The sequence below is a fragment of the Rhineura floridana genome, chromosome 2, assembly GCF_030035675.1.
Source record: "Rhineura floridana isolate rRhiFlo1 chromosome 2, rRhiFlo1.hap2, whole genome shotgun sequence".
Classification (NCBI taxonomy): Eukaryota; Metazoa; Chordata; class Lepidosauria; order Squamata; family Rhineuridae; genus Rhineura; species Rhineura floridana.
The window spans coordinates 3425834-3450466 of NC_084481.1; the positions used below are offsets into that span (position 1 = coordinate 3425834).

The window sequence follows — 24633 nt, forward strand, 5'->3', positions numbered from 1 at the left end:
GGAACTGGGTCTTTGACCATGACGCATGCCAAGACCGGGTTCCCCTACTCAAGCCTAACCACACTAAACCACAATACTTTGATGTGTTGACGCGCACCCCCCTGCGTAGGGCATTCACGGAACTCAGATTCCAAGTGATGCCCTCGGCTTACCTTGGAGGGAGATACCTGGGAATCTCGATCAAGGAGCGGAGATGTGTTTTCGGTTGTAATCAGATAGAGGATATCGTTCATTACCTTCTATACTGTCCCTTGTATGAGGACCCCAGAAGAAAATTTCTGGCCATCTATACCTGTTCACACCGGGGAAATCAGCCCCAGGAATTGCTAGTAGAGTTACTAGCTGATAATTATAAACAAGTAACGGTCGCAGTGGCTAATTTTGCCCTAGCTGCTAGAAAGCTGAGGGTGAGTTATATTAAGTCCCTTACAGACATGTGCCCGCTGTAATATTGTATTCCCCTCAGTTTCCCTGAAGTTTATCTGTTTGCTTATTTTATCTTTTCTGTATTTGCAAAGGCCTATAGCTATACGCAACAAAGTTGATTCATTCATTCAACTGAGGGATCTGCAACTCATCCAGCCCCTTCCTTGCTTCCATGAGGGAGCTGGGGCTCGACGGCGGGGGAATACTGGCATGGGGGAGAAGCCCGCAATGACTTTGGAAAGAGGTACCCTATAGTTGTTCCCATGCCACCAGCATAACATGAGGGAATATAAGGAAGGGAACTTGCCAAATATTAGCATGGGCAGTGCAATCAGTACAACTCCCTGCCTTCTGTATTATGGGTCTCCTTTCCAGTTTAGCACAGTAGCACTTGAAACAGAAAAGTGCAGAGATGGTTGTGTCAACTGACCTTTAATCATTCTTCTAATATTTATCCCTCCTAATGGAGCAGCCATGCAAGCAGCGGCAGCAGCAGCAATATCTAATGCGTGGGAAGTGGACATTTTATACCATCATCGCCCCCCCAAAGCCTGTCTTAGTCATCTCACCATTGTCTTTTAGAAACACGTCTTACGTTTATTAAGGGTTAATTTTTGCTTATTGTCTCCCACCTTGGAGTCCTGTTGTTGAGCAGAACGCCAGGATATACATATTTTAAATAAATAAGTAGTTCTGATTAATCCTCTGAATTTCCAGTGTTTGTAGTTAAAAAAAAGGCAGGAGGTGGTCTATAAATCATTACATCAAAAGGGAAAGGTGTGGTGGAGGAAGGGGGATCACTAGGAATATGCAACAAAGGGAAGTTTTTCCTTGAGGTTATTGAAGTGTGCAGCGCTCTTCCCTGTGAGAAACACCCACTGTCAGTCACAGCTCACCTTGATCACCAGGGTTTATGGCTCTGCATTCTTTACAGCGCAATTCTAAAGGTGATTGTCCAAGAGGGGAAATCAGTGGACCTTAAACTTTGGGTCAGCCTGCTGATAAAATTGAGCAGTCAGTTTCTTCCTTGACGGGAGAAATCTTGCTTTTGTTGCGCCGTTGCTGCTGGAGCTGATACTTCTTTCACCTCAGCTACCACTACATAAATTAGCTGAAATCTTCAAAAGAAGAGGAGACAACAGAAAAATTTGAAAAGGTAAGATCTTCAGAGAGAAGCACTGAGATGGTAAAAGAAACTTAGCAAAATTGTTACTCAGTGACCCATGAGAGGAATGGGACTCGCTAATATTTAACTTCTAAAGCTGCTGCCAGAAAGTTTGGTTGCTTTGGAATGCACAGACTCGATGAGGGAGGGAGGTGGATGTTCAGCTAAAAGAGAAATAGGTTAGATTAGTGGTCACATATGATGGGTCTTTTATTATTTTGACAAGCAGCAGGAACATACGAGAAAAAATCAGGCTCCATAAGGACTTACAAACACAATTTGTGAGAGGAATTTTTCTTTTACCACAAACGCTGACCATTTCTGTCAGGAGTTAGATTTCATTATTACATGCATTAGATGGTTATTCTATAGCATGGGGAAGTGCTTCCACAACAAAACATGCTCCAAATTACCACAAACAATAAGGTGCCTAGCATCTGGGCTCCTACTGGGAGAAAGGGCCGGAAATAAATCAATCAATCCGGTGCAGCGATCCTAACCATAAGACAGCAAACTAGGCTCTTTGAGTGCAGGGGCACAGGATAGCTATTCAGAGAGGTCAAAGCACCAAAGGCCAACACAGAAGTGCCAAAGTCACTTGAAGAGAGGCACTACATATAAGTGTTTATAGATTAAGGCTAGAAGCCTCTGAGCCAAGACGAGAGAACTGGAGTGCTTGGTCTTAGAGGGGAGCATTGATATAGTGGACATAGTGGAAAGAACCAGTGGGATATGGTTGTCTCTAGATATAAACTCTGTAGGAAGGACACAGATGGACATAGTGGAGGTGGTGTCTCTCTGTATGTCAAAGAGGGCATTGAGTCCAGCAAGCTACAAATCCCAAAAGGGGCAGACTCCTCCATAGAATCATAGTGGGTGGTGATACCAGCAGGGCCGGCCCCAGGCATGCCGGGGCCCTTGGATTTTTATTGTACTACCAAAACATTTCAGCTTCCACCTTCATCAGCTGCTAACACACAAATGCTGTTACCAAGGTGGCAGTTACAGAGCTTTGAGGATGGACTGCGCAGAGGGGCTTCACTTGCAGAAGCTAAGTGATGTTAGTACTGTCCTCCAGGTTCAGGCTATGTGGTGCCAATGTGTCCAGAGAGTATATCCAAAAGTTCTCCCTCCCAGTCAGTGCTGATGGATCTGTTGGCATCTCTATAGCTGTTATAGAAAAGTCCAACAGACTGTGGCCCACAATGTTCAAAGGTTTTGCAACTGGTTGCTCCATTTTTTTTGGTCAAGATTGCCAGTTTGTGGTTTCTGAAGCATGTGTGTAGGTTGATTGTAGTTTTTCCTACGTATTGGATATGACCATCCTGTTTTTTTGCATTTGATGACATGAATCATATTGCAGGACCTGCAGGTGATGTTCTGTTTGATGTAATATGTTCTGCCTGCCATAGTCCTTTTGAAAGTAGCTGTCTTCCTGATAGGGTTGCCATGTTCTTGGCCTGAGACTAATCCTGTATCTTTATGAGAAGAGAAAGTCAGCCAAGTGCAGGTGTTCTTGTAACGCTGTAATGAGAAAAATCACAAGGTGGAATTCTTCTTCACCCCCTCCACAACTTTTAAAGATACAGAAGACCTCTTGGATGCTGGGCATGACAACCAAGAGGTCTTCTATATCTTTAAAAGTTGTGCAGGGGGAAGGGAGAATTCCACCTTGTGGTTTTTCCCATTACAATGTTGCAAGAACACCTGCACTTGGCTGACATTCTCTTCTCCTAAAGATACAGGATCAGTCTCAGGGATTGAACCTGGCAACCCTACTCCCTGAGGTACACACAGGAGATACAGCATTTGGAGTGACAAGGATGACACCCAGGATTGCTGATAGGTGGCTTAAGCTGTTAGGAGGTCCCTATTCCCCTCACAGAGCTATAATTCCCAGGCTTCTTTGGAAAGAGAGACTGACTGTTAAACCAGTAAGAATTGCAGGTCTGTGAGAATAGGATTCTTCTAACAACTCTCAGCACTCTTCACAAACTACCCTTCCCAAGATTCTTTGGGGAAGCCATGACTGTTTAAAGTGGAATAAGAGTGGAATAAAATGTATGGTGTGAATGTGGTCCCAATATGTAGAACTCTGAAAAAAGGTTTAAAGGCACTAACTGCTTCCCCTCACCTCACAGCTAACAGCGCCCTCAACAAACACAAAGCTCATCTTGGTGCTTCCCCTCAGTCTGGTGTTCGAGCACCCAGCTTACCCACCCACTTGTAAATAAAAGGGACACAACCAGTGTCTTGGATTATCTACAGATCATCAGCAATTGCAAATGTCATGAGTGTCTCCAGTCATGAGATGCCCACCAACTTGGGTGGCTTTAAAAGAGAATTAGAAAAAATCATGGAGGATGAGGCTATGAATGGCTACTAGCCACAGTGGTTGTGCTCTCCTTCCACAGTTGGAGGCAGTATGCTTCTGAATACTAGCTGCAGGAACCTGCAGGAAGGGAGAGTGCTCTTGCACTCAGGTCCTGCTTTCCCCAGGCATCTGGGTGGCTGCTGTGAGAATGCTGGACCAGATGGGCCATTGGCCTGATCCAGCAGGGTTGTTATTCTGTTCTTTATGGCTCAGGTCATCCAGCAGAGCAAGCTCGGAACCCAAAACATGGATTGAGCTTTCAAAAACATTAGATAGGCAAATATTCCAACTTCTTGTAAGGTAGCTTCCTATTATTACTAAATTTAGGTTTACATTGAAGGGTTTATGTGAAGTGGGGAAGTACACACAAGTTGAATGGTTGCTTTCTCACTCTGTCATGGATGGACTGGAGTTGGTATCAATCAGCCTATGTGGCATGTTGCTGCCTTGAGTGCTTGCTGCCTCAGCTTTCTAAATCAGGCACTCATTTTTGTAGTTAGCGTTTGACTACATATGTGCCTATTTCCTCATAGGAAAAGAACGTCTTGACTCCCATGTACCTTAAGACATTAGAAGGCCAGTTTACTCTATTGGCTGATCAACACTAAGTTTGACCTCAAACATAGTCAGTAGAGTGCCTCGTACTGGATCGGTTTGAGTGGCTGGATGCAAATTGATACGCTACACAAAGTTGTTGCTGCTTTTGTCAGACTTGCATGTTCAGAGAATAATAACACAAATTATTTGTGTGACGCAGCAATGAGAGCATTGGGCTTAGATACAAGAAATGCAGATTCTAGTTCCCACTTATCTTGAAACTCACAGAGTGGTCATGGGCAAGTTGCTATCCACCAACCTAACAGATCTTACAGGGTTTTATGGTGCTAAAATCTCCACTCTGTATGGTGGATTCACATACAACAAATAAATGGATACATTCATGCATATCAGGACTTGTCATCTTGTTGTGCTGAGAATTGAACAGGTGACTATAGCCTTATTCAAGTGTTCTCCCCCACACCCCACACAATTACCACTGTGTGAGGGGAAGAACAGGGGGCACGCTTCCTGGCCCTAGTCCTGCAGCTCTCCATGTATTGTGGGCTGAATTTCTGGAGGAGGGAGCCTTTTCTCCTTGTCTGGGCTCCCCTCACAATTTACAACTCTGATTTTACAGGGTTCTAAATCTCCCAGGGAGCCTACCCAAGAAAGAAGGGTTCTCTGCTGCAGGACACATGGAGGGCTGTAGGTAAGAGCCCTAGAGCATGCCTCTTGCTCTTCTCCCTCATGTGATGAGCAAATGCTTGAGGGGAAATGCCTGAAGAAGGTTTAGGAGTATCCTAATCGGGTTCTGCTGAATTATTTTCAAAGTAATCAAAATGTGTAGTGTTTTACCTTGTTCTTCCTCACAACGGTCCTTTCAAAGTGTTTCATCATTATAATTGTGTTTTCACTACTGTCATGAAGAATTCCTTATTGTTTATGCTATGCCATTGTGAATGTTGCTAATGCAATCTAAAAAGATAAGAGAGCTATTTTCAAATGTACATGCTGAAGTCAAGTTCAGAGGAAGTTAACAGAGCAGGATGTATCTGAGCAGGCTCCTTTTAGCCACTTTTATATATATATTAGCATTGACTAAAAGGGAGAACTTTTGGATTTACTCCCTGGACACATTGGCACCACGTGGCCTGAACCTGGAGGACAGTACCACCACTACTTAGCTTCTGCCAATGAAGCCCCTCTGAGCATTCCATCCTCAAAGCTCTATAACTGCCACCTTGGTAACAGCATTTGTATGTTGGCAGCTGATGAAGGCGGAAGCTGAAACGTTTTGTTAATACAATAAAAACCTCTGTTTGGTTAATCACAATTACATTCATATATATACATACATGAAAGCTTATTTTAAGCTATGTTTACCCAAGATACTCTCACAGCCCATCAAGGGAAGTAGATTGCGGTACAGAATTAGCATGAACTCAGTTTAGTTGCCTGATTGTTGAAAGATCCAAATGTAAAGTTACTAGAGTGAAATGCAGTTTTCTTGTCTTCATCTGCCAGAGGAGAGGATACAAATATGAAAAATGTTTTTTGATTTGTCAGCCATTACTACCAATCAGAAAGACACTTTACAGCATAATCACCTTGAAGTGATTAATGACCTTCAAGCATTTTAGCTGTTATGACAATTACAATATTTAAAAATTTGGCAATGTTTAAAATAACAAAAGGAGTACTACCGTTTACACATACTTCCAAAAGAGGTACATCGGATTTATCAGGGAAGCGTTCCAGACTGGGTGCAGCAATCTAGCCCTCGTATCCTTATAAAAATTGCAGTACAAAAGCATTTGTGCAACAGGCCTGACTGCACCTGTGCACCATGGGCAAACTCTCTGTTTACAGGGAATACATTGAAAGCATCCTTCCATCATCATAAAGGGCATGGCATTGACCCTAGCCAGGAAAAATCCTCTCCTATATTTTGGTACAGAAGTTTTATTTAGATACAGGGCTCATTCATTTCTAGGGGCGACATTCAGTCCTAAGGCTACAAGAGAGCAGGAACAATTTGGCAGGACTAGCAGACTCTGTCTATTAACAGTGAAATAAATATGTGGCAAAACACCTCAAGGCATATATTATGGGGCAGAATTATTATAATTAAAATGACCAATCCACATTATTTGAACAACAGTTTAAACCATCAAGTCTAAGACTTGTAATGTACAGTTAACCTGGTCTCTGACGTAAAATTACATGATACAAGTCTGACTAAATTATGTAATTTTAAGTCAGAGAACAGGTTAACTTTACATTGTTAACATTCATTTTATTGTTATAATTGGGGGCCTGATTTATCTTGTGTGTTCCTTGTCCATAAGAGTAATGATGGGGAAGCATACTGTGTACATGATCACAGATATTGATTTTTTTGCTGTCATTTCATGTTCCAGGGCAGCCTTTCCCAACTAGTGGGCCACCAGATGTTGTTGGACCACAACTCCCATCAGCCTCAGCCAGCATTGCCAATGGTTAGGAAAGATGGGAATTGTGGTCCAACAACACCTGGTGGCCCACTAGTTGGGAAAGGCTGTTCCAGGGAGAGACCTGATGTTGAAAATAGCTTCTAGATCTCAACCATTGGTGATATTTGTGTGAAATTATACATTATGGTCTACTCATGCTCAAGGACATTCTAGCTGATATTATCCTTTCATAAGTTCCATAGCTGAGTCCTGGCATTTAATTAAAACCAACAGGCCACGGTTCAAATTAAACCCTGGACTCCAATAGCATCAACTTACTCTAGATAACCCACCTTCAAATACATAGCTTGTACAAAGAGTTTCCCTTCTAAATAGGTATTAGTTTATATGCTTCAGTCAAAAAAAAAAAAGTCAAGTCTAAGGAATTACATTTGCAGAATGTTCCTGTGTAAATATGTGGGCAGCAAGAGAAGCAGGCAAAATTATTGTTTCATCTTATTTCTATAGATTAGAAGAGGATGTACTTCATTATGATGTGCGGATCTGACCACGGTGGAGCTTGTTCCCTGGACCAGCTTTAGGTTTGAGGGGACCATGCACAAAGTGATTGACCCACTCAGGCTTTCCTGGCAGGGTTGTTGTTGTTGCTGTTTTAAATACTTTTTTATTAATTTTAAACAAAATCATAAAATGAGCCATTTCAATCAATACATAACAATTGTTTTGTTTTGTATTGACTGAAATTGTTTCATATAGATTAAAATGGCTTACATGGCAGTCACAACAGCACACCAATGGTAGCTGGGAGCTGCCATTTTAATTTCCTACAGTGTGCTTAGGCACCCAACATAGTGCCACTCCAAGCATTGTGGAAATTAAAATGGGGGCTTGCAGACCTAGCTTTCTGCTATGGAGAGCTTAGGTCAGCCTTTCCCAACCTTTGGGTCCCTAGATGTTCCTGGATTACAACTCCCATCAGCCCTAGACTGCATAGCCAATGGTCATGAATTATTGGAGCAACATCTGGGGACCCAAGGGTTGGGAAAGGCTGGTCTAGGTGTCACAGGTGAAGGGTCCTTCCAGATCACTGGGCCCCCAACAGCTGCACTAGGATGCTTGGTACTGATGCTGGGCCTGCTAGTCCCATGATCAGTTCTCTGCAAAATTAAACCATGTAAACTTATTCTGTGTTAGAAATCTAGAGGCTAGGTTAAGCTCCAGGGGAAATAGGATGGGTATCAGAGCCACAGTATTAAGATGCTTCCGTTCTTACCTTCAGGGCCGTGTTCAGAGAGCAGCACTGGGCAGGCCCGGTGCCAGTGAGCAGCCAGGTCAGGCACTGCCCTGAGGGTCCAGAAGCTCACAGGGGCTCCTCACCACCAACTGCGCCAGGCCTGGTCACCTCCCCCCGCCATGCATCTTCGTTGCTGCAGAAGCATGTGGAGCGCTGTCCCCTCACAAGCAGCCTCCATGGAGTGGGAAACTTGACCTCGCATACACCGCTGTGGCTACGGTGTCCCAAGGCTAAGTTTCCTGCACAATAGAGGCCTGATGGTGGCGGAGGCTGTGGAAGGGCTTGCAGCAGAGCATCCAAAGCCTGCAGCTGCTCAAGGGATAGGAGAGGTGCTGAGGAGGAGGAGGTGGTGGTGATAGCAGCACCGGCAGGTCCCCAGAGGGACAAAGATGGGCAGCAGGAAGAGGTGTCCAGGCCCAGTGCTGGTGGTGATGAGGGGCCCACAGTGCCCAAGGGCCCCCAGAAACCTGGAACCAGCCCTGGCACTAGGTGAGTGCTCCTTGGCTCCTTGCATTCTGTAGAGTACTATCCTTTCCAAGTGCTATTTGACATCTATATGAAACCGCTGGGAATGGTCATTAGGCGTTTTGGAGCAAGGTGTCATCAGGATGCTGATGACACACAGCTCTATTGTGTGTGAAAGCTCTTGACTGGTGTCTGCATGCAGTGATAGACTGGATGATGGCCAATAAACTGTGTTTGGATCCTGGGAAGACAGAGGCTCTTTGCTTGTACTGTTCCCATGTCAGGGAGGGAGATAGGCAAGTTGTCGATTCTGGATAGGATTGCAGGTACAAAGCGTGGGGGTACTCCTGGATACATCTTTGTCACTAATATACTCTGCAGTTAGGAGTGCCTTTTACCAGCTTCATTTGATTTGCAGTTTACAGTTGTTCCTGGACAGGGATAGCCTGACTGCTGTAGTCCATGCATTGGCAATCTTGAGGCTGGATGAATGCATTACTAATGCTTTGGCCTGGTCCTGATTGCTGATGGGAACGTATAGCCACCAACATGGGATACCATTGTTAAAGCATCTGCACTGGCTGTCAGGTTCAAGGTGCTTGCATTAATTTACAAAGCTCTGGACACCTTAGGTCCAGGGTACCTGAGGGACCACCTGGACTGTTAAAGCCCAGCTTAATCACTGAGATCATCTGTACGTGCATCGCTGGTTGCCCAAAAGTTGTTGAAGCTCATTAGACATCAACATGAAACTGAGCCTACACTACTGTACTGGAATCTCTTCCAATAGAGATTCAGGAGGTGTCTTCGACATTAACTTTCAAATGTTTGTTGGAAACTTTTCTTTGCGATTAGGCTTATGCAAATCATTAAGGAAAACATTTTCTGTAATGGTTAGCTGGTGATCTCTTCTAATTTTTGTGTGATTCTTATTATACAGCCATGAGAGTGGCTGTATACTATAGTCAGCATGGATTTTTCACATTCCGCAATGTTAAATTGAAAATACCCCTCCATGCCATTCTGATCCTTCCCATACCTCATTTCAAAACAAATCCTTACAAAATTTATAGTCCTGAACTCAGAAACTCTTGCTTAACAACCCTCTCAATTTTCATGGCAATACACCAAACAGTCAGAGAGAATCAAGAGTTCAAAATGTAAAAAGAGAGAGAGAAACCTCAGAGCCCTTTTGGACTTTTTTCTCTGAGAGTTCCCATAATCTGTTGAAATTCATTAAAAATCAGCCATGTTCACAGAGTACCTGTAATCCAATTACTGACCTTGCCCCATACTCTGACCTTCATTTTCTGCAGTTTAAAAGTTTAAAAAATGCCTGGCTGATTTTTAATTAATTTAAGTAATTTTACAAAACTTTTACCATGTTACCAAATTCTTCCAAGCTACACAAAAAGTGGATTGGACTGTGAAAGACCAACCCAAACTGTGTGTGCATTTTTACAAATTTGTAGGGCAGTACATTATCTCAGAGAAGTCAGGTCTCCTGCTCCCCTGGTACATTCACTATAACTGCCCATTTCCCCTGCTTTTTAAAGTTTGATAAAAATATCTGTTGGCTAGAGGTTCATTATTAAACCACAAGGTTTTTTGCCTATTAGTAAATTGTATTAGGATTATTGTAATTGTTGTGTTTTTACTGAATTATAATTGCTGTAAACCACTTTAATATTTTTTATGAAATTGTGGCATACAAACATTTTAATTAATAAATAAATGGTTCTCTGAAACATTCAGGGTGAACATTTCTGTGGAACAATTTCTTTTTTTTTTTTTTTTTCAATAATTTTTATTCAGATTTTCATAAAGCATACAAGACAAAATCATAAAACATTCAAAGACAAAAAACAAAATCAAAAATAGTTAAACAAAAAGAAAAAAAGAAAAAAACAAAAAAACAAAAATAAAAAATAAAGAGTAAAATATTGACTTCCCATTTGTCAAAGATCAAATCAGTTATAAGTCTATAATATATAACAATCCTGTCTCTTAAGTCATATTATAAAATCACTTTCCTCCAGTAGTTATCTTACTTAATCATCAAATCTCATAAACATTACTTTATTCTTTCCACAAAAAGTCAAAGAGAGGTTTCAATTCTTTAGGAAATATATCTGTCAATTTTTTTTTCCAGATAAGCATATCGATTAATCCATCTCATTACTAATTATGATAATCTTATTGTCATAACCATAGTCAAAATAAACATTTCAATTAATCCATCACATCAGAATCTGTTAGGTTCAGTAATTTCAGTAGCCATTGTTCTATTATCCCTATTAGTTCCATTTTCCATCTTCCATCTTCAGTAGTCTTGTTAAGTCCAGTAATTTCAGTATCCAATCTTCCATTATCAGTATTCCATAATAATCTTGCTGTCAAAGCCATAGTCATATAGTAAGAGTCTGATGGGAATTACCTCTATCCCAAATATTTTCTTGCCATCCATTCTGAATAGGTTGCTGAAATACTGCTGTAAAATCATATCTCTGTTCTTTTTTTCAAAATACACTGGGTCATCTCTTGAAAGTTTTTCCATTGTCACATGGCTGCAGTTAATTCCATAGATTTTCTCTATATTGGGCTCCATCACATCATTCCAGTCCAGAAGATTATCCATGCCATTGATAACTTTATCTCTAGAATCTTCATTAATTTCTTCAGAGATAACATTGAATTCCAAACAATAGATTTTATTTCTAAAGTCCATAGACTCCAAATCTTGTTCCTGTTCCACGTTTGTTCCAATCTCCGGGATCTCCTCTCTCACAGGGACCCCTGTTCCAGTCTCCAGGGTCTCCTCTCTCACAGGGACCCCTGTTCCAGTCTCCAGGGTCTCCTCTCTCACAAGGACCCCTATGTCTTTAATCTCCTGTGTCTCCAAACAATAGATTTTGTTTCTAAAGTCCATAGACTCCAAATCTTTTTCCTGTTCCACGTTTGTTCCATTCTCCGGGGTCTCCTCTCTCACAGGGACCCCTTCCAGGGTCACCTCTCTCACAGGGACCCCTATATCTTTAATCTCCTGCTTCATTTTACTCAATTCAATTTTCAGCTCCTTACAACCCTGTCGCAGGTTTTGTTTCGTTATCTCAATCTCATCCATTATTTTCTGAAACATAGTTATTTCCAGCTTCTCAGCCACTTTCTTAATTGCCATTTTAAAAGAAAAATATAGGAAAACCACTTCTTATTTCAGCAACAATTGGGTTAATATTCCAAACTTGGTGACATCACAGTATAAACAGAGCAGACAGCCTTATCTCACCATGCTTAAGTAAACAAAATGCAGTTCCCAGGATCGAAACAATTAATGGCGGTCGTCAGAAAACAGATTCGTCAAAATAAAATAGACCAAAAAGAGAGTAGTCTCAGACAATATAATATTCTTCAAAATAAAAATCTGGAATAGAAATCCCTCTTCTGTGTATATCTTTAGAATGCAAATCCAGGACAGCTTTTTGCAACAAAAACAGAGATAAGCTATTAATTAATGAGTAGCAGAGAGAAGTTATGGCTCCCCAGTGAGATGTCAAAAACCGATCAATCTGGCAAATCTCTTTTAAACAGCAACAATTTAAGTCAAGTAAAAGAAAAATATAGAAAGAAGGGTGCTTGCCTGTTAGTGCGTTCTCTCTTAGAAGATAAGATGAACGTTCGCTTTTCCAGATAGAGCTTGTTGTTAAAAATCCGTCCCACCTTCGTCGGCTGGACCTCGTCCCATAAATTAATGAGATCTGGTCGTCCCAACAAAAATAGGCTTTGAGGTTAATCTCTTCGTTTCTCCCTACCCGGGAGAAGTTTAATCAGTCAAAAAAAGAAAAAATCTGACTGATATATCTGAATAAGCTTCTTTTGAGGCAGGAGCCCGTCTCAAAAGCAGGCACAGGCTAAGTCACCCTTCCCGGAAGTGCTGTGGAACAATTTCTAAAAAAAATAGATATAATTACTTATCCATAAATGATATGGTATAATAAAAGTGGCCCTTTATCTCCAACACACTGAAATGGGGGTGGAGATGGCCAAGCTCTGCTCCTTTAGGTATTCAGATACAGCTAACGGATAGTTTATTTCATTAAAAATACCAATAAAGCAAAATGTTCAAAACAAGTTGCCTTAAACATTTTCTGCTCTTTCTACAGTAGGGCCCCGCTTCCTGGCACTTCGCTTCCCGGCGTTCCATTAATGCGGCGGCCTTCATTCTCCATTTTAAAGCCGCTTTTGCCGCTTTTGCGGCATTTTGCGGCACGTTAGCGTCATTTTTGCACGACGCGCCCCATTATACTCAATGGGGTTCTGCTTTACAGCAATTTCCGCTTTACGGTGGGGGTCCGGAACGGAACCTGCCATATAAGCAGGGCCCGCCTGTATTCCTTTTCCTGCTCTGTGATCTGTGGAAGTCCTCCCCTCTCCCCATCCCCTCAGAATTCTCTGTTCACTGTGTTCTTCCCCACTCAGCTCTCTAAGCTTTCTCAAGAGATGCTTCACTCTTTACATGGCAATGGTGTTTCCCACAATGACACCAATGTTATACTAGTGTTTCTCACAATAAACATGTAGAGCGTGGAGGGAACACATGAATCCCTAAACACATGGTGATCATGTGCCAGGAAGTAACAACCAGCCAATCCTTCTCAGAGTGTACCCCTGAAAGTTTAGCGATGTCCAACTACCCCTCACACTTTATGTATTTACTGTGGGAATCAGTAATATAGTTGTGGTAGGAAAGGGGCAGAGTACCAACCTCATCAAAATCCACATCAGTACCACAGCCTCCAGTTTGGAAAAATAATTTCTGGTGTGAACTTGTGCAGGACTGGGTTCAGGGACCCTCCCCCTGACTTGATAAAACTTACTTTAACAACTTTATAAATTCAATAATAAATAATAAACTTTCACTATCTAAGTGGTTTGAATAGGCTTCTTTGAATGTCTGAATATACCCAACTAAGAGAAGCCCAAAGCCTCATAACTGTGCATAGGGGGTTCGCAAACTCCCAGAAGTTAATTCAGCCAAGTAGGCATGGGGAGTGTGAATGAACCCCAGTAAGAGAATTATACTGATCAAACAGTATGATAAAATGTATTTAAGGAAATCAAGAGTTTGCATGGTCTTTTTAAAGTAGAATAGTAGAAGTTCAAACTAAAATTCTAGAAGTTCAAACTAAAATTCTTACACTTGCGCCATTATGTTATTTGTATTGGAGTTTGGTATGTATTGCATCAGAGTGCAGAAATAATCTGGTAAAACAGATGAAAGAATAAAGAAGCTTACAGTTTATTACTACTGGGAAATAAAGTCATCCTGACTACAGACATACATATGGCAATTGTAAAGCCATGATGAGGCTCACACTCACAGGCACTATCTCTGACTGACTAGAAAGGAAGAAGGGAGGAAGTAAAGCCTGAGGGGTTACTAAACTACTTGTTTAGTAACAAGTAGTTACTAAAGAAGGAATCAGCAAGGGAAGAATCAATTGCCTTTCTATCACACACACACACACCCCAGTGGTTCAGGTTTCTTGTTGCAAGGATTGGTATTCTACTCCCAACTATTTGACCAAGAGATACTTATTCACTGGTTTCATGAAAATGGTCTTTCCTTTGATTCATCCTATGGTGCCTCTCTCAGAGAAATAGGCATGAAGTCTCTGGTCATCACATTGATGTGTGTCCTCTCATACTTCCATCCGGGCTCCCAAAGCTAATGGGGAAAAAAATTCAGAACACAAATAAACTCTCTCTCACAAAGGGATACGTTTTATTTCAATCTTTTTGAGGGATAGAAAGGTGGACAGAAATGTGAGGATTGACAAATTAGCTCAAATGAAGGAGAAGATTCAGTTCCTAGACATAGGAAGGCATGCAGATTTACAACTTACTGCCCTTTATGCAAATATGTGACCTCACCTATAGACTTGGACTCACTTGTGGCATCCAGTTCTGGACACTGCACTTGAAGAAGGATATGGACAAACTAGAATGGGTTCAGAGGAGGGCAACAAGGATGACCAGGGGACTGGAAACAAAGCCCTATGAGGAGAGACTGAAAGAACTGGGCATGTTTAGCCTGGAGAAGAGAAGGGGAGATATGATAGAACTCTTCAAGTACTTGAAAGGCTGTCACACACAGGAGGGCCAGGCTTGTTCTCAATCGTCCCAGAGTACAGAACGTGGAAAAATGGGCTCAAGTTACAGGAAGCTAGCTTTCGGCTGAATATCAGGGAAAACTTCCTGACTGTTACAGCAATACAGCAATGGAACCAAATGCCTAGGGAGGTGGTGGGCTTTCCAGCACTGGAGGCATTCAAGAGGCAGCTGGACAGCCACCTGTCAGGTATGCTTTAAGCTGGATTCCTGCACTGAGCAGGGGGATTGGAATCAATAGCCTTATAGACCCCTTCCAACTCTACTATTCTATGATTCTACAACATAACTAGCGCATCTACACCTTTTTGAAATACAGTTGGCCCACAGAGACCTAAGCATACACACAAAGTCACCAGCTGACTAGCAGATAACAATGGGAGTTGTCTATCAATTTACAAACGAAATTACTCATTTGATCAAGCAGGTGGTTCCCAATGAGGTGATATGCTTAGATCTCAAATATGGAAAGAAACTATAGCTCTTTTGCTTTCCATGCAGAATATCCCTGGAATCTCCAGTTAAAAGATCATGGAAAGCAGATGGTGGGAAAGACCTCTACCAAAGACCCTGGATTGCTTTGCCAATCAGAGTAGGCAATACTGCACTAGTAGGGCAAATAGTATGACCTTATGTAGGGTGGCTTCCTTCCTATAGAACTGATTGACTTGTTGACCAAAACTTTTAAAAGCAGCTAATTTCCTTCACAGGACCTGCTGCTTTTCAGCAGGTTTTGGATCTGCTTCAGGTTTAGAGGAAGGCCTCTAGTTCAGAGAGGAGGCAGCATTTTTGCCCTTCCCACCTTAGAGGCCATGGGACAGGTGTCGTGGTGCGAGGCAAAGGCATCCCTTCACATACCTCATGGCCTCCAAGGCAGGGAGAGCTGGGCATTTATTTCTTACCTCTCCCTTGAATGGAATGTATCCAAGATCAATCCCACAGTTTTGGCAGAATGGGAGGAAATCTCAGGGCAGTAGAACCTGGCAATTCCACCCATCCCAGAGCCATAGCAAACACAATGGCCACACACTGTGTGAAAAAGCCAGTGAGCAGGAAAGAGAGACAAACTGTTCCACAATGGCTGCAGAATATATGAAAAATTTAATTGTGGGATACGCATTCTTCAGGGGCAAAAAATACATCCGAAATAAATGACTGTTCTTGGTGCAAAGGTCGAGAAGCTTCTTTATCCAATAGTAAAGTTTTCCATTTGTTTCAGCAGTGTTTTGAGGGTTTTTTTTTCCTGCTTAGCTGTGTTTGGTGCCCCCTCTCTCTTTTTTTCTGCTTCTTTCTCTTTCTCTCAGTTTCAGGGCTACTTGCTGCTCACGTACACCTTCACATGAATGCCATCAAATCATGTCCTCCTCCTCCTCCTCCTTTCCAGGATATGGCTCAGAGAAGAGTGCAGAATAAAGAGGTCATCCCCTGCCTCGATGTCCACTGCCCAAAAGACTCTTACATTTTTAAAGTAGTTCTTCTGGGAAGCACCTCTGTGGGAAAAACAAGTTTAGCCTACCGTTATGTGAAAAAAGGCTTCCAGGACTCCCTGCCTACTGTGGGCTGTAAGTAAACGAAGCATATTGAGAGGGACCAAAAACAGGTTGAAGGTGCACCTTGCTTTTACATAAACCTGTGCATTACAAATTATTCAGAGTGCCAACAACCGGTAAACATTTGGTTGAGGGACTACTTTGACACAGCTGCGGCTATTTTTATTATAAACCATAGTCTCCGTGGCAACCATGCACAAAACCAACCTATGGGATGAAGCACTATCTGTTTTGTTAAAACTGTAGTGACAGAGTGACACCCAGTGATATAAGCAACACAGTGCACAACTTGAACATAATCATGTGGGATTTGTGGGGAGGGGGAGGGCGAATTTGCAGAGAGATGCCCTTCCTGGTATTTAACAGCCAATTGTCGGGAAAGACAGAATGAAACAGAAAAGAGCAGAAGGCGCAGCAATGGTGTTGGAGTTCAAGTGCTTCCAAGATAGGCCTGGGGTAAAGGACGCAACAGATAAGGGCTCAGGGCTGGAAGAAGTGCAAGGAAGTGACAGAAACTAGGAAGGGCCCTTAAGGAAGGCCACTTGGTGATGTGGCTTACAAGTAGGAATGGAAAGCAGCAATGACAGAGGTGGTGGGCAGATTTATTGGGAAGGCCAAAGCTATGGTGGCTTTGGCTTTGAGCTACATGATATGAAATTTGATTTCAGCTCTCTCATGCACCGTGGGCATGCAGGCTACAGAGTGCCTTTGTAGTCTGAATGGATGCATAGAATACTATCTATTTACCACTTCAGATTTAATGGATGCTCTAGGCCTGCCTTCCCTAATCTGGCACCCTCCAGGTGTTGTTGGACTACAACTCCAAGCATCCCTGATGGTTGGCCAAGAGAGTAAGACTGATGGGAACTATAGTCCAAAACAACTGGAGGGCACCAGGTTGGGAAATGCTGCCCTAGACCCAACAAATTAGAGTGCAGAGTCCCAGTACACATTATTGCTTCAAAAGAAAGGAATGTCAGAAGTATTGAATCTAATATGTCTGAGCTTAGACACGAAATTTCTGTGTTTTGACTTTTGAACAGGAAAAAGATTGATATAGAATATTACTGAAGCTGCTGTGTGAGTCTGGAGGTTGCTAGAAGTCCAAATAATTAGTCATATTAATTTGCATATGAGAAAAAAGTAGATATGAGCATAACTACTTTGTTTTTAGTTGATGTACCCATGGCTGGAGCAGGCATCCTAGAAGAGGCATTCCCTGCTCTCTCACACACTGGAGAGAATGTCTCTTAAGATGGTGCTTGATAACTATGTGTATGTGGTTATCACATATATCTGCTAACCAATTTATTTTTAGTTGCTCAAAATGTTTCACACTTGTTAATTGACTAAATGGTTGAGTCATAATAATCTATATAGCATTATATAGAAGTTATTTAATATCTATATAGCATTTTAATATATTTCTATGTATTTTACTGTTTTAATGTTTTAACTATGCTAATATCATTTAGTGTTATTATGAATTTGTATTTTTATCTGTGATTTTGTTCATTTATTGTATTATTGTATGTTGTACACCGCCCAGGGAGCCATTGGCTATGGGCGGTTTATAAATGAAATTAAATAAATAAATAAAATAAATGACCAAGTATTCAAAATGCTTCACGTACAATGGCCTGGTTCACATGTCATCCTAAGCCAAAGAGTAGTTTAGTGCAAGCATGCGGGCCCCAGAGAGGAGACTGTGGTTGCTGCACTCCTACCCCAGTTCTCCTCCTGCTGCAAATTGAGCCATGGCTTGGCTAAGTGTATTGTCCAAATGCAGGCTTACAATTTGTCTCATTCCAGCTAAACCACAACTTGTAACCAAGGTAAACCCAAGGTTTGTTCGCAGGTTTAAACCTTGTGGTTTATCTGGACCAAAACAAACCAGAATTCAGGTTCATGGCTTCACACACACATTTATTTAGCATTATGTGGGACCTAGTCCATTACTGTAAGGTGTCCATAATATTACACTCATATTGCAGATGTGGGGGCCAAGGCTTAGAGACGGGTTTGCATAAGACCACCTAGTAAGCTTATGGGAGAGGTGAGATTAGGCCCAGGGATGTCCTGATTTGTAGCTCAGCTAATTCATAGCTCAGTTTCCTAGCCATGCTGCTATGCCAGTGCATTTCCCAGCCAAATCATAAAACATTTCTGAAATGGTCCTTGCTGCATTACTGTTGCAATATGGAACAGTGGATGGAAGAAGGCCACAATCTAATCTCCAGTGTGGCTACAGTTTACACTGGAGAGAGAAAACAATTTCTCTCTTGCTTTTAGGTTCCTTCTTCACTCAAGTTCTAAGTTTGGATAACACCACAATAAAGTTTGAGATCTGGGACACTGCAGGCCAAGAGAAATACCATAGTGTCTGTCATCTATATTACAGAGGAGCTAATGCTGCTGTTCTGGTTTATGATATTACTAGGAAGGTAAGACGGTAATGATAAATGGATGCCTTTTATTTCTCATTTTGAAATTACCCTTTAACTATTCCTGAGTGTGTCATTTGGTATACTTTTCAAACGGTGGTGTTTTGGGGGGTGATGGTGGTGGTTTTTAGTTGCATGTTCTGCTTTTGTGCAGAAAAGGTGGCTCTGGTACGCTTCTGTGGTCCTGGTAAATCTTTCAAAAGTAGCTTGAACCAGGACATTATAAGTTACAATGTTAGAACAATTATAACAACAACTGAGTAAATAGAAATCCGCTAGAAAGGTCAGCCGGGATGTTGTTGACATGCAAACTAATGTATGGATCAGATACAAAATCAAGAACAAAGGACAATATATCTTAAACATGAGGAAGGTCAAACTTGCTGAAAATGATAAATTGTGAAGAATTATGAATCTATATCAGTGCAGTGGGCCCTAGCCTGTGGAACTCCCTCCCGACTGAGATTAGACAGGGACCCTCCTTGTTGAACTTCATGCACATGACTAAGACTTTCTTGTTCCAGCAGGCATTTTAAGATGTGTTTGGTTTTATGCTCAAGTTCTGTTTCATTTTCTATATGGTTTGATTTTATGTACACTGCTTGGAAATGCAAATGATTAAGTGTTATATAAATCTCTTAAATAAATCAAATGCAAAGCAGGGCTGTAGCTGTAATGGTCTTGCCCCTACAGTTATACTCCAGAGTCTTTCCCTAAATGATCAGCAGTCATTACAAGAATACCAGAGCAATCCAACTCATGGGAAGTCGGCGGAGGAGGAATGGATGGGAAGGTCCGCAACATGCAATTGCCGTTCAGGAGCTTCCAGGCTGGCTGAACGTGGGCTCAGCCGGGAGCTGTGCACAGGGACTAGAAAGTAAAATCTGGCCCTCACAAATACCAGGGAGTAAACACACTCAATAGACTTCTGTTGTAATTATTTTCTTAGACCGGCCTCTCTCTTTTTTTGGCCCAGATTGGGACCCACTGGAGAGCTCTGAACAGGAGTTGCATGTTGTTTAAGTCTCCCCCAGCCCCTCCACTGACACGCCTCTGAAATGCTCCTTTTCTGGGCCTTCTTCTAGCTTCTGCCAGCACCCATTCTGCCAGACTGGGCTTCCCCAGCAGACCCCTGGCTCACCTGGCAGGGTCCCGGCTCTGCCATGGCTGAGCCAGGGTGTGGGGCTTCTGCCAGCAGAGCCCAGAGGGGCCAGGACCACTCAGCCTGGGGTCCGCCATATCCAACTTTCCTCAGTCCAGCATAAATAAGAGTTGGATTACACCCTGTCTCTATCAGTCCTTTAACTTTCAGAGATGTAAGGAACAGCATACAAACAGTATTCTATTCAATTGTCCACTAAGAACTAATATTATACAATTAAATAACTTTAAACATATTAGGTTGCCTGTATTTGTTCTGGCTGTTCTGCTACGATTTCTCACCCCTTAGGTCTCCTTACCAGGGCTTGGCGCAAACTAGGATTCACGGTTATTACATGCAGCTAGGCCTTAGCTACTAATGGTACTTCTTTAAAGGAACCAGTATTCTAGGAATTTTAAAATGTTGTTTGGTTGAACATAATACATTCCCCACACTAACACAGCATCTAATTTCTCTTATGAAATACACCTTCAAAAATTTTCGGGTCATTAGTGCTGAAGAGTATCAATCATTTACTTAAAATTTATCTTTTCAGGAAAGTTTGGAGAAAGCAAAGGTGTGGCTGAGGGAACTGGAAAAGGAATTCCTTCCCGATGAAATAATTATAGCTTTGGTTGGCAATAAACTAGACCTTTCTGCTAAACGGGAGGTCACACTACAGGTAGGTATTATTCTAGTATCTAAACTTATTCCTGACTTTTGCAAATATGCAGCCATTCTCCTCCCTCCCTCCCTCTCTCACCCCCCCTCCTCTGCTGAAACCCTCACTCTCACATAGTTACTTTGGAGTGTTAAAAAATCAGGGAAATGTTTCCCCCCAATGAGTTACATGTGTAGTTTAGACCTCAGCTAGATTCCTGTTGGTTTTCAAGTGCAACTGAGTGAGGCAACCTCCAGTATAGCTAAGGTTCTCCAACTGGCAGTGGAAGCTGGTCTATCAGGGCAAGTGGAGCACTGCCCCCACCTCAGGCAGACCCCTCGGTCCTTACTTTTAAAAAAAAAAATTATTCAAGATAAAGTGAAAGTACAAAATGTTCCAAATTGATTACATAGAAGCATTACAAAATAAAGCAACAACAGCAAAAACAAAATATGAAATGAACAAAAGTAATAATAGGTAATTATTAAGGTTAACTTCTTACCCCTTCATATTTAAGTGTAATAATATAATACAACAGTTTCCTATATTGAGGTAAATAAATTAAATGGAGCTATTTCATCTATCACTTTATCATTCCAGAATTGTGTAAATAAAGCCCATTTCTCTGCAAATTTATTGTGACGGTTATAATTCATCGCATTTCTATTATAAGTCATTTTTATCATTAATACTGTCTCCCAAGTTTTTTTTCAACCAATCCATCAATGTTGGGGGGTTGTTATTCTTCCATTTTTGCGCGATACATATTTTTGCCACTGTGAGCAAAGTTGCTACTAATTTAAAATCTACATTAGTAATTTCTTCACGAAATAAGCACAAAAGAATTATTTTAGGATTTCTGGATAACATTTGACCTGTAATATTCTGTATTATATCTAAAATTTTGTTCCAAAAAGGTTTTATTTTAACACAGCTCCAAAAAAGATGTATAAAATCCGCGTTACTTCTTCTACATCTCCAACAGTACATATTTCGATTAAATATTTTGCTTAATCTATGTGGTGTTAAGTACCCTTGATAAACTGCTTTAAAAAAAATCTCTTTCAAATACTATTTGATAATGTGGTTGGGATATTCTTAAACAACCAAAAGAATATCCCTTACTTATAACCAGGCTAGGTCGTGGCACTGGCTGTCAGCCTCCCGTCCTTAGTCTCATTGTTGCCTCTGTAGAATTCAACAGCAAGGAGAATGGAGGCAAGAACAGAATTTGTTCATTGCACCTGTCATTAGCTCTACCTCCACCAGCTCTTTCCTCTGGCTCCACCTACTGTTGGCCTCCCTGCCTTCTGCCCTACCAGTCCTCTTCAGCACCAGCCTCCACTGCCAGTTGGTTGTGTACCAAGTTGTCTATTTGTCCAGCTAGACCCCTTTTTGCATTACATATTAATTGTGCTTCCTCCTTTTCCCTATTGTCCTCAGAAGTGTTGTAGGGAAGGTGGTGGTGGATTTGGAAGCAGCTGTATTGACAATGCAGATTAGGTCCAAGTGGGGAAAGAAAAAGCTGGGATCAAAGTATCAGGTTGAAATGATTTATTACTTGATAGCATCTGTAAGAATCTTTTATTGTTCAAAATGAAAAACAATTGGAACCACTTCCAGACAATGGGAAATTAAATTTGGATAATGTCAAAATAACTAAGGATAATTTATATTATGAGATAGAGGAAAGGAAGGATTAAGTAGTATATTGGAGACATGGGACTGATTAATTTTTTCATTACTGGGAAATATATGTTGTTATGTGCCTTCAAGTCGATTACAACTTATGGCGACCCTATGAATCTGCGACCTCCAATAGCATCTGTCATGAACCACCCTGTTCAGATCTTGTAAGTTCAGGTCTGTGGCTTCCTTTATGGAATCAATCCATCTCAAGTTTGGCCTTCCTCTTTTTCTACTCCTTTCTGTTTTTCCCAGCGTTATTGTCTTTTCTAGTGAATCAAGTCTTCTTATTATGTGTCCAAAGTATGATAACCTCAGTTTCATCATTTTAGCTTCTAATTACAGTTCTGGCTTAATTTGTTCTAACACCCAATTATTTGTCTTTTTCACAGTCCATGATATGTGCAAAGCTCTCCTCCAACACCACATTTCAAATGAATGGATTTTTCTCTTATCCACTTTTTTCACTGTCCAGCTTTCACATCCATACATAGAGATCGGGAACACCATGGTCTGAATGATCCTGACTTAGTGTTCAGTGATACATCTTTGCATTTGAAGACCTATTCTAGTTCTCTCATAGCTGCCCTCCCCAGTCCTAGCCTTCTTCTGATTTCTTGACTATTGTCTCCATTTTGGTGAATGACTGTGCCAAGGTATTGATAATCCTTGACAAGTTCAATGTCCTCATTGTCAACTGTAAAGTTGCATAAATCTTCTGTCATTACTTTAGTCTTCTTGACGTTCAGCTGTAGTCCTGCTTTTGTGCTTTCCTCTTTAACTTTCATCAGCATTTGTTTCAAATCATTACTGGTTTCTGCTAAGAGTATGGTATTGTCAGCATATCTTAAATTATTGATGTTTCTCCCTCCAATTTTCACACCTCCTTCTTCTTGGTCCAGTCCTGCTTTCCGTATGATATGTTCTGCATCTAGATTAAACAAATAGGGTGATAAAATACACCCCTGTCTCACACCCTTTCCAATGGGGAACCAATCGGTTTCTCCACATTCTGTCCTTATAGTAGCCTCTTGTCCAGAGTATAGGTTGAGCATCAGGACAAACAGATCCTGTGGCACCCCCAATTTCTTTTAAAGCATTCCATCGTTTTTCATGATCTACACAGTCAAAGGCTTTGCTGTAATCTATAAAGCACAGGGTGATTTCCTTCAGAAATTCCTTGGTCCGTTTCATTATCCAACATATGTTTGCGATATGATCTCTGGTACTCCTTCCCTTTCTAAATCCAGCTTGGACATCTGGCATTTCTCGCTGCATACGTGGTAAGAGCCTTTGTTGTAGAATCTTGAGCATTACTTTACTAGCATGGGATATTAAGGCAATAGTTCGATAATTACTTCATTCCCTGGGATCCCCTTTCTTTGGAATTGGGATGTGTATTGAACTCTTCCAGTCTGTGGTCTATTGTTTAGTTTTCCATATTTCTTGACAAATTTTTGTCAAAATTTGGACAGATTCAGTCTCAGTAACTTGTAGCAACTCTATTGGTATGCCATCTATTCCTGATGATTTGTTTCTTCCAAGTATTTTAAGAGCAGCTTTCACCTCGCATTCTAAAATTTCTGGTTCTTTATCATACGGTTCCTCCATGAATGAATCTGTCATCCACAGCGACAGTGAAAAAACACAGGGACAGTGAAAATAGTGCATAAGAGAAAAATCAACATTTGAAATGTGGTATTGGAAGAGAGTTTGCACATACCATGGACTGCCAAAAAGACAAATAATTGGGTGTTAGAACAAATTAAACCAAAACTATCACTAGAAGTTAAAATGATGAAACTGAGTTATCGTACTTTGAACACATAATGAGAAGACACGATTCACTAGAAAAGGCAATAATGCTGGGAAAAAACAGGAGTAGAAAAAGAGGAAGACCAAACAAGAGATGGATTGATTCCATAAAGGAAGCCACAGACCTGAACGTATGAGATCTGATCAGATGGTATTGGAGTTTGCTGATTCGTAGGGTCCCCGGAAGTCATAATCGACTTGAAGGCACATAACAACAACAACAACAGTGTATTGCTTCCAGGTTTGAATTTCTCTTTAATTTCTCTAATCTTTTGGAATAGAGCTCTTGTTCTACCTTAATGGAGCTAGGAAGAAAGGATGCTACATGACAAGCAAATGGGGGGGGAAATCATGTAAGAGATTATTGGCCTACGAGGCATCTGTTGAGTTTAAGCTGTATAGTAGATTTCAATAATATGATAACATGACTTGAAAAATGGTTAGTGTGTAT

The 24633-nt window shown here is 41.3% G+C and overlaps 1 protein-coding gene across 2 annotated transcripts in view; it reads left to right on the forward strand.

Annotated features, from left to right (window-relative positions):
* Positions 1 to 569: 569 nt before the first annotated feature.
* Positions 570 to 24633, forward strand: part of RAB17 (RAB17, member RAS oncogene family) — a 28863-nt gene continuing 4799 nt past the window's right edge. Inside the window, exons 1-4 of one of the 2 annotated variants that reach the window (XM_061612849.1) lie at positions 570 to 670; positions 16270 to 16447; positions 18728 to 18879; positions 20577 to 20702. In XM_061612849.1, the coding sequence (XP_061468833.1) occupies positions 16273 to 16447; positions 18728 to 18879; positions 20577 to 20702 (453 nt within the window). In that variant the 5' untranslated portion in view covers positions 570 to 670; positions 16270 to 16272. Of the gene's footprint in view, positions 671 to 1287; positions 1583 to 16269; positions 16448 to 18727; positions 18880 to 20576; positions 20703 to 24633 lie in introns of those variants that run through there. The other variant, XM_061612848.1, reaches the window with a different exon arrangement.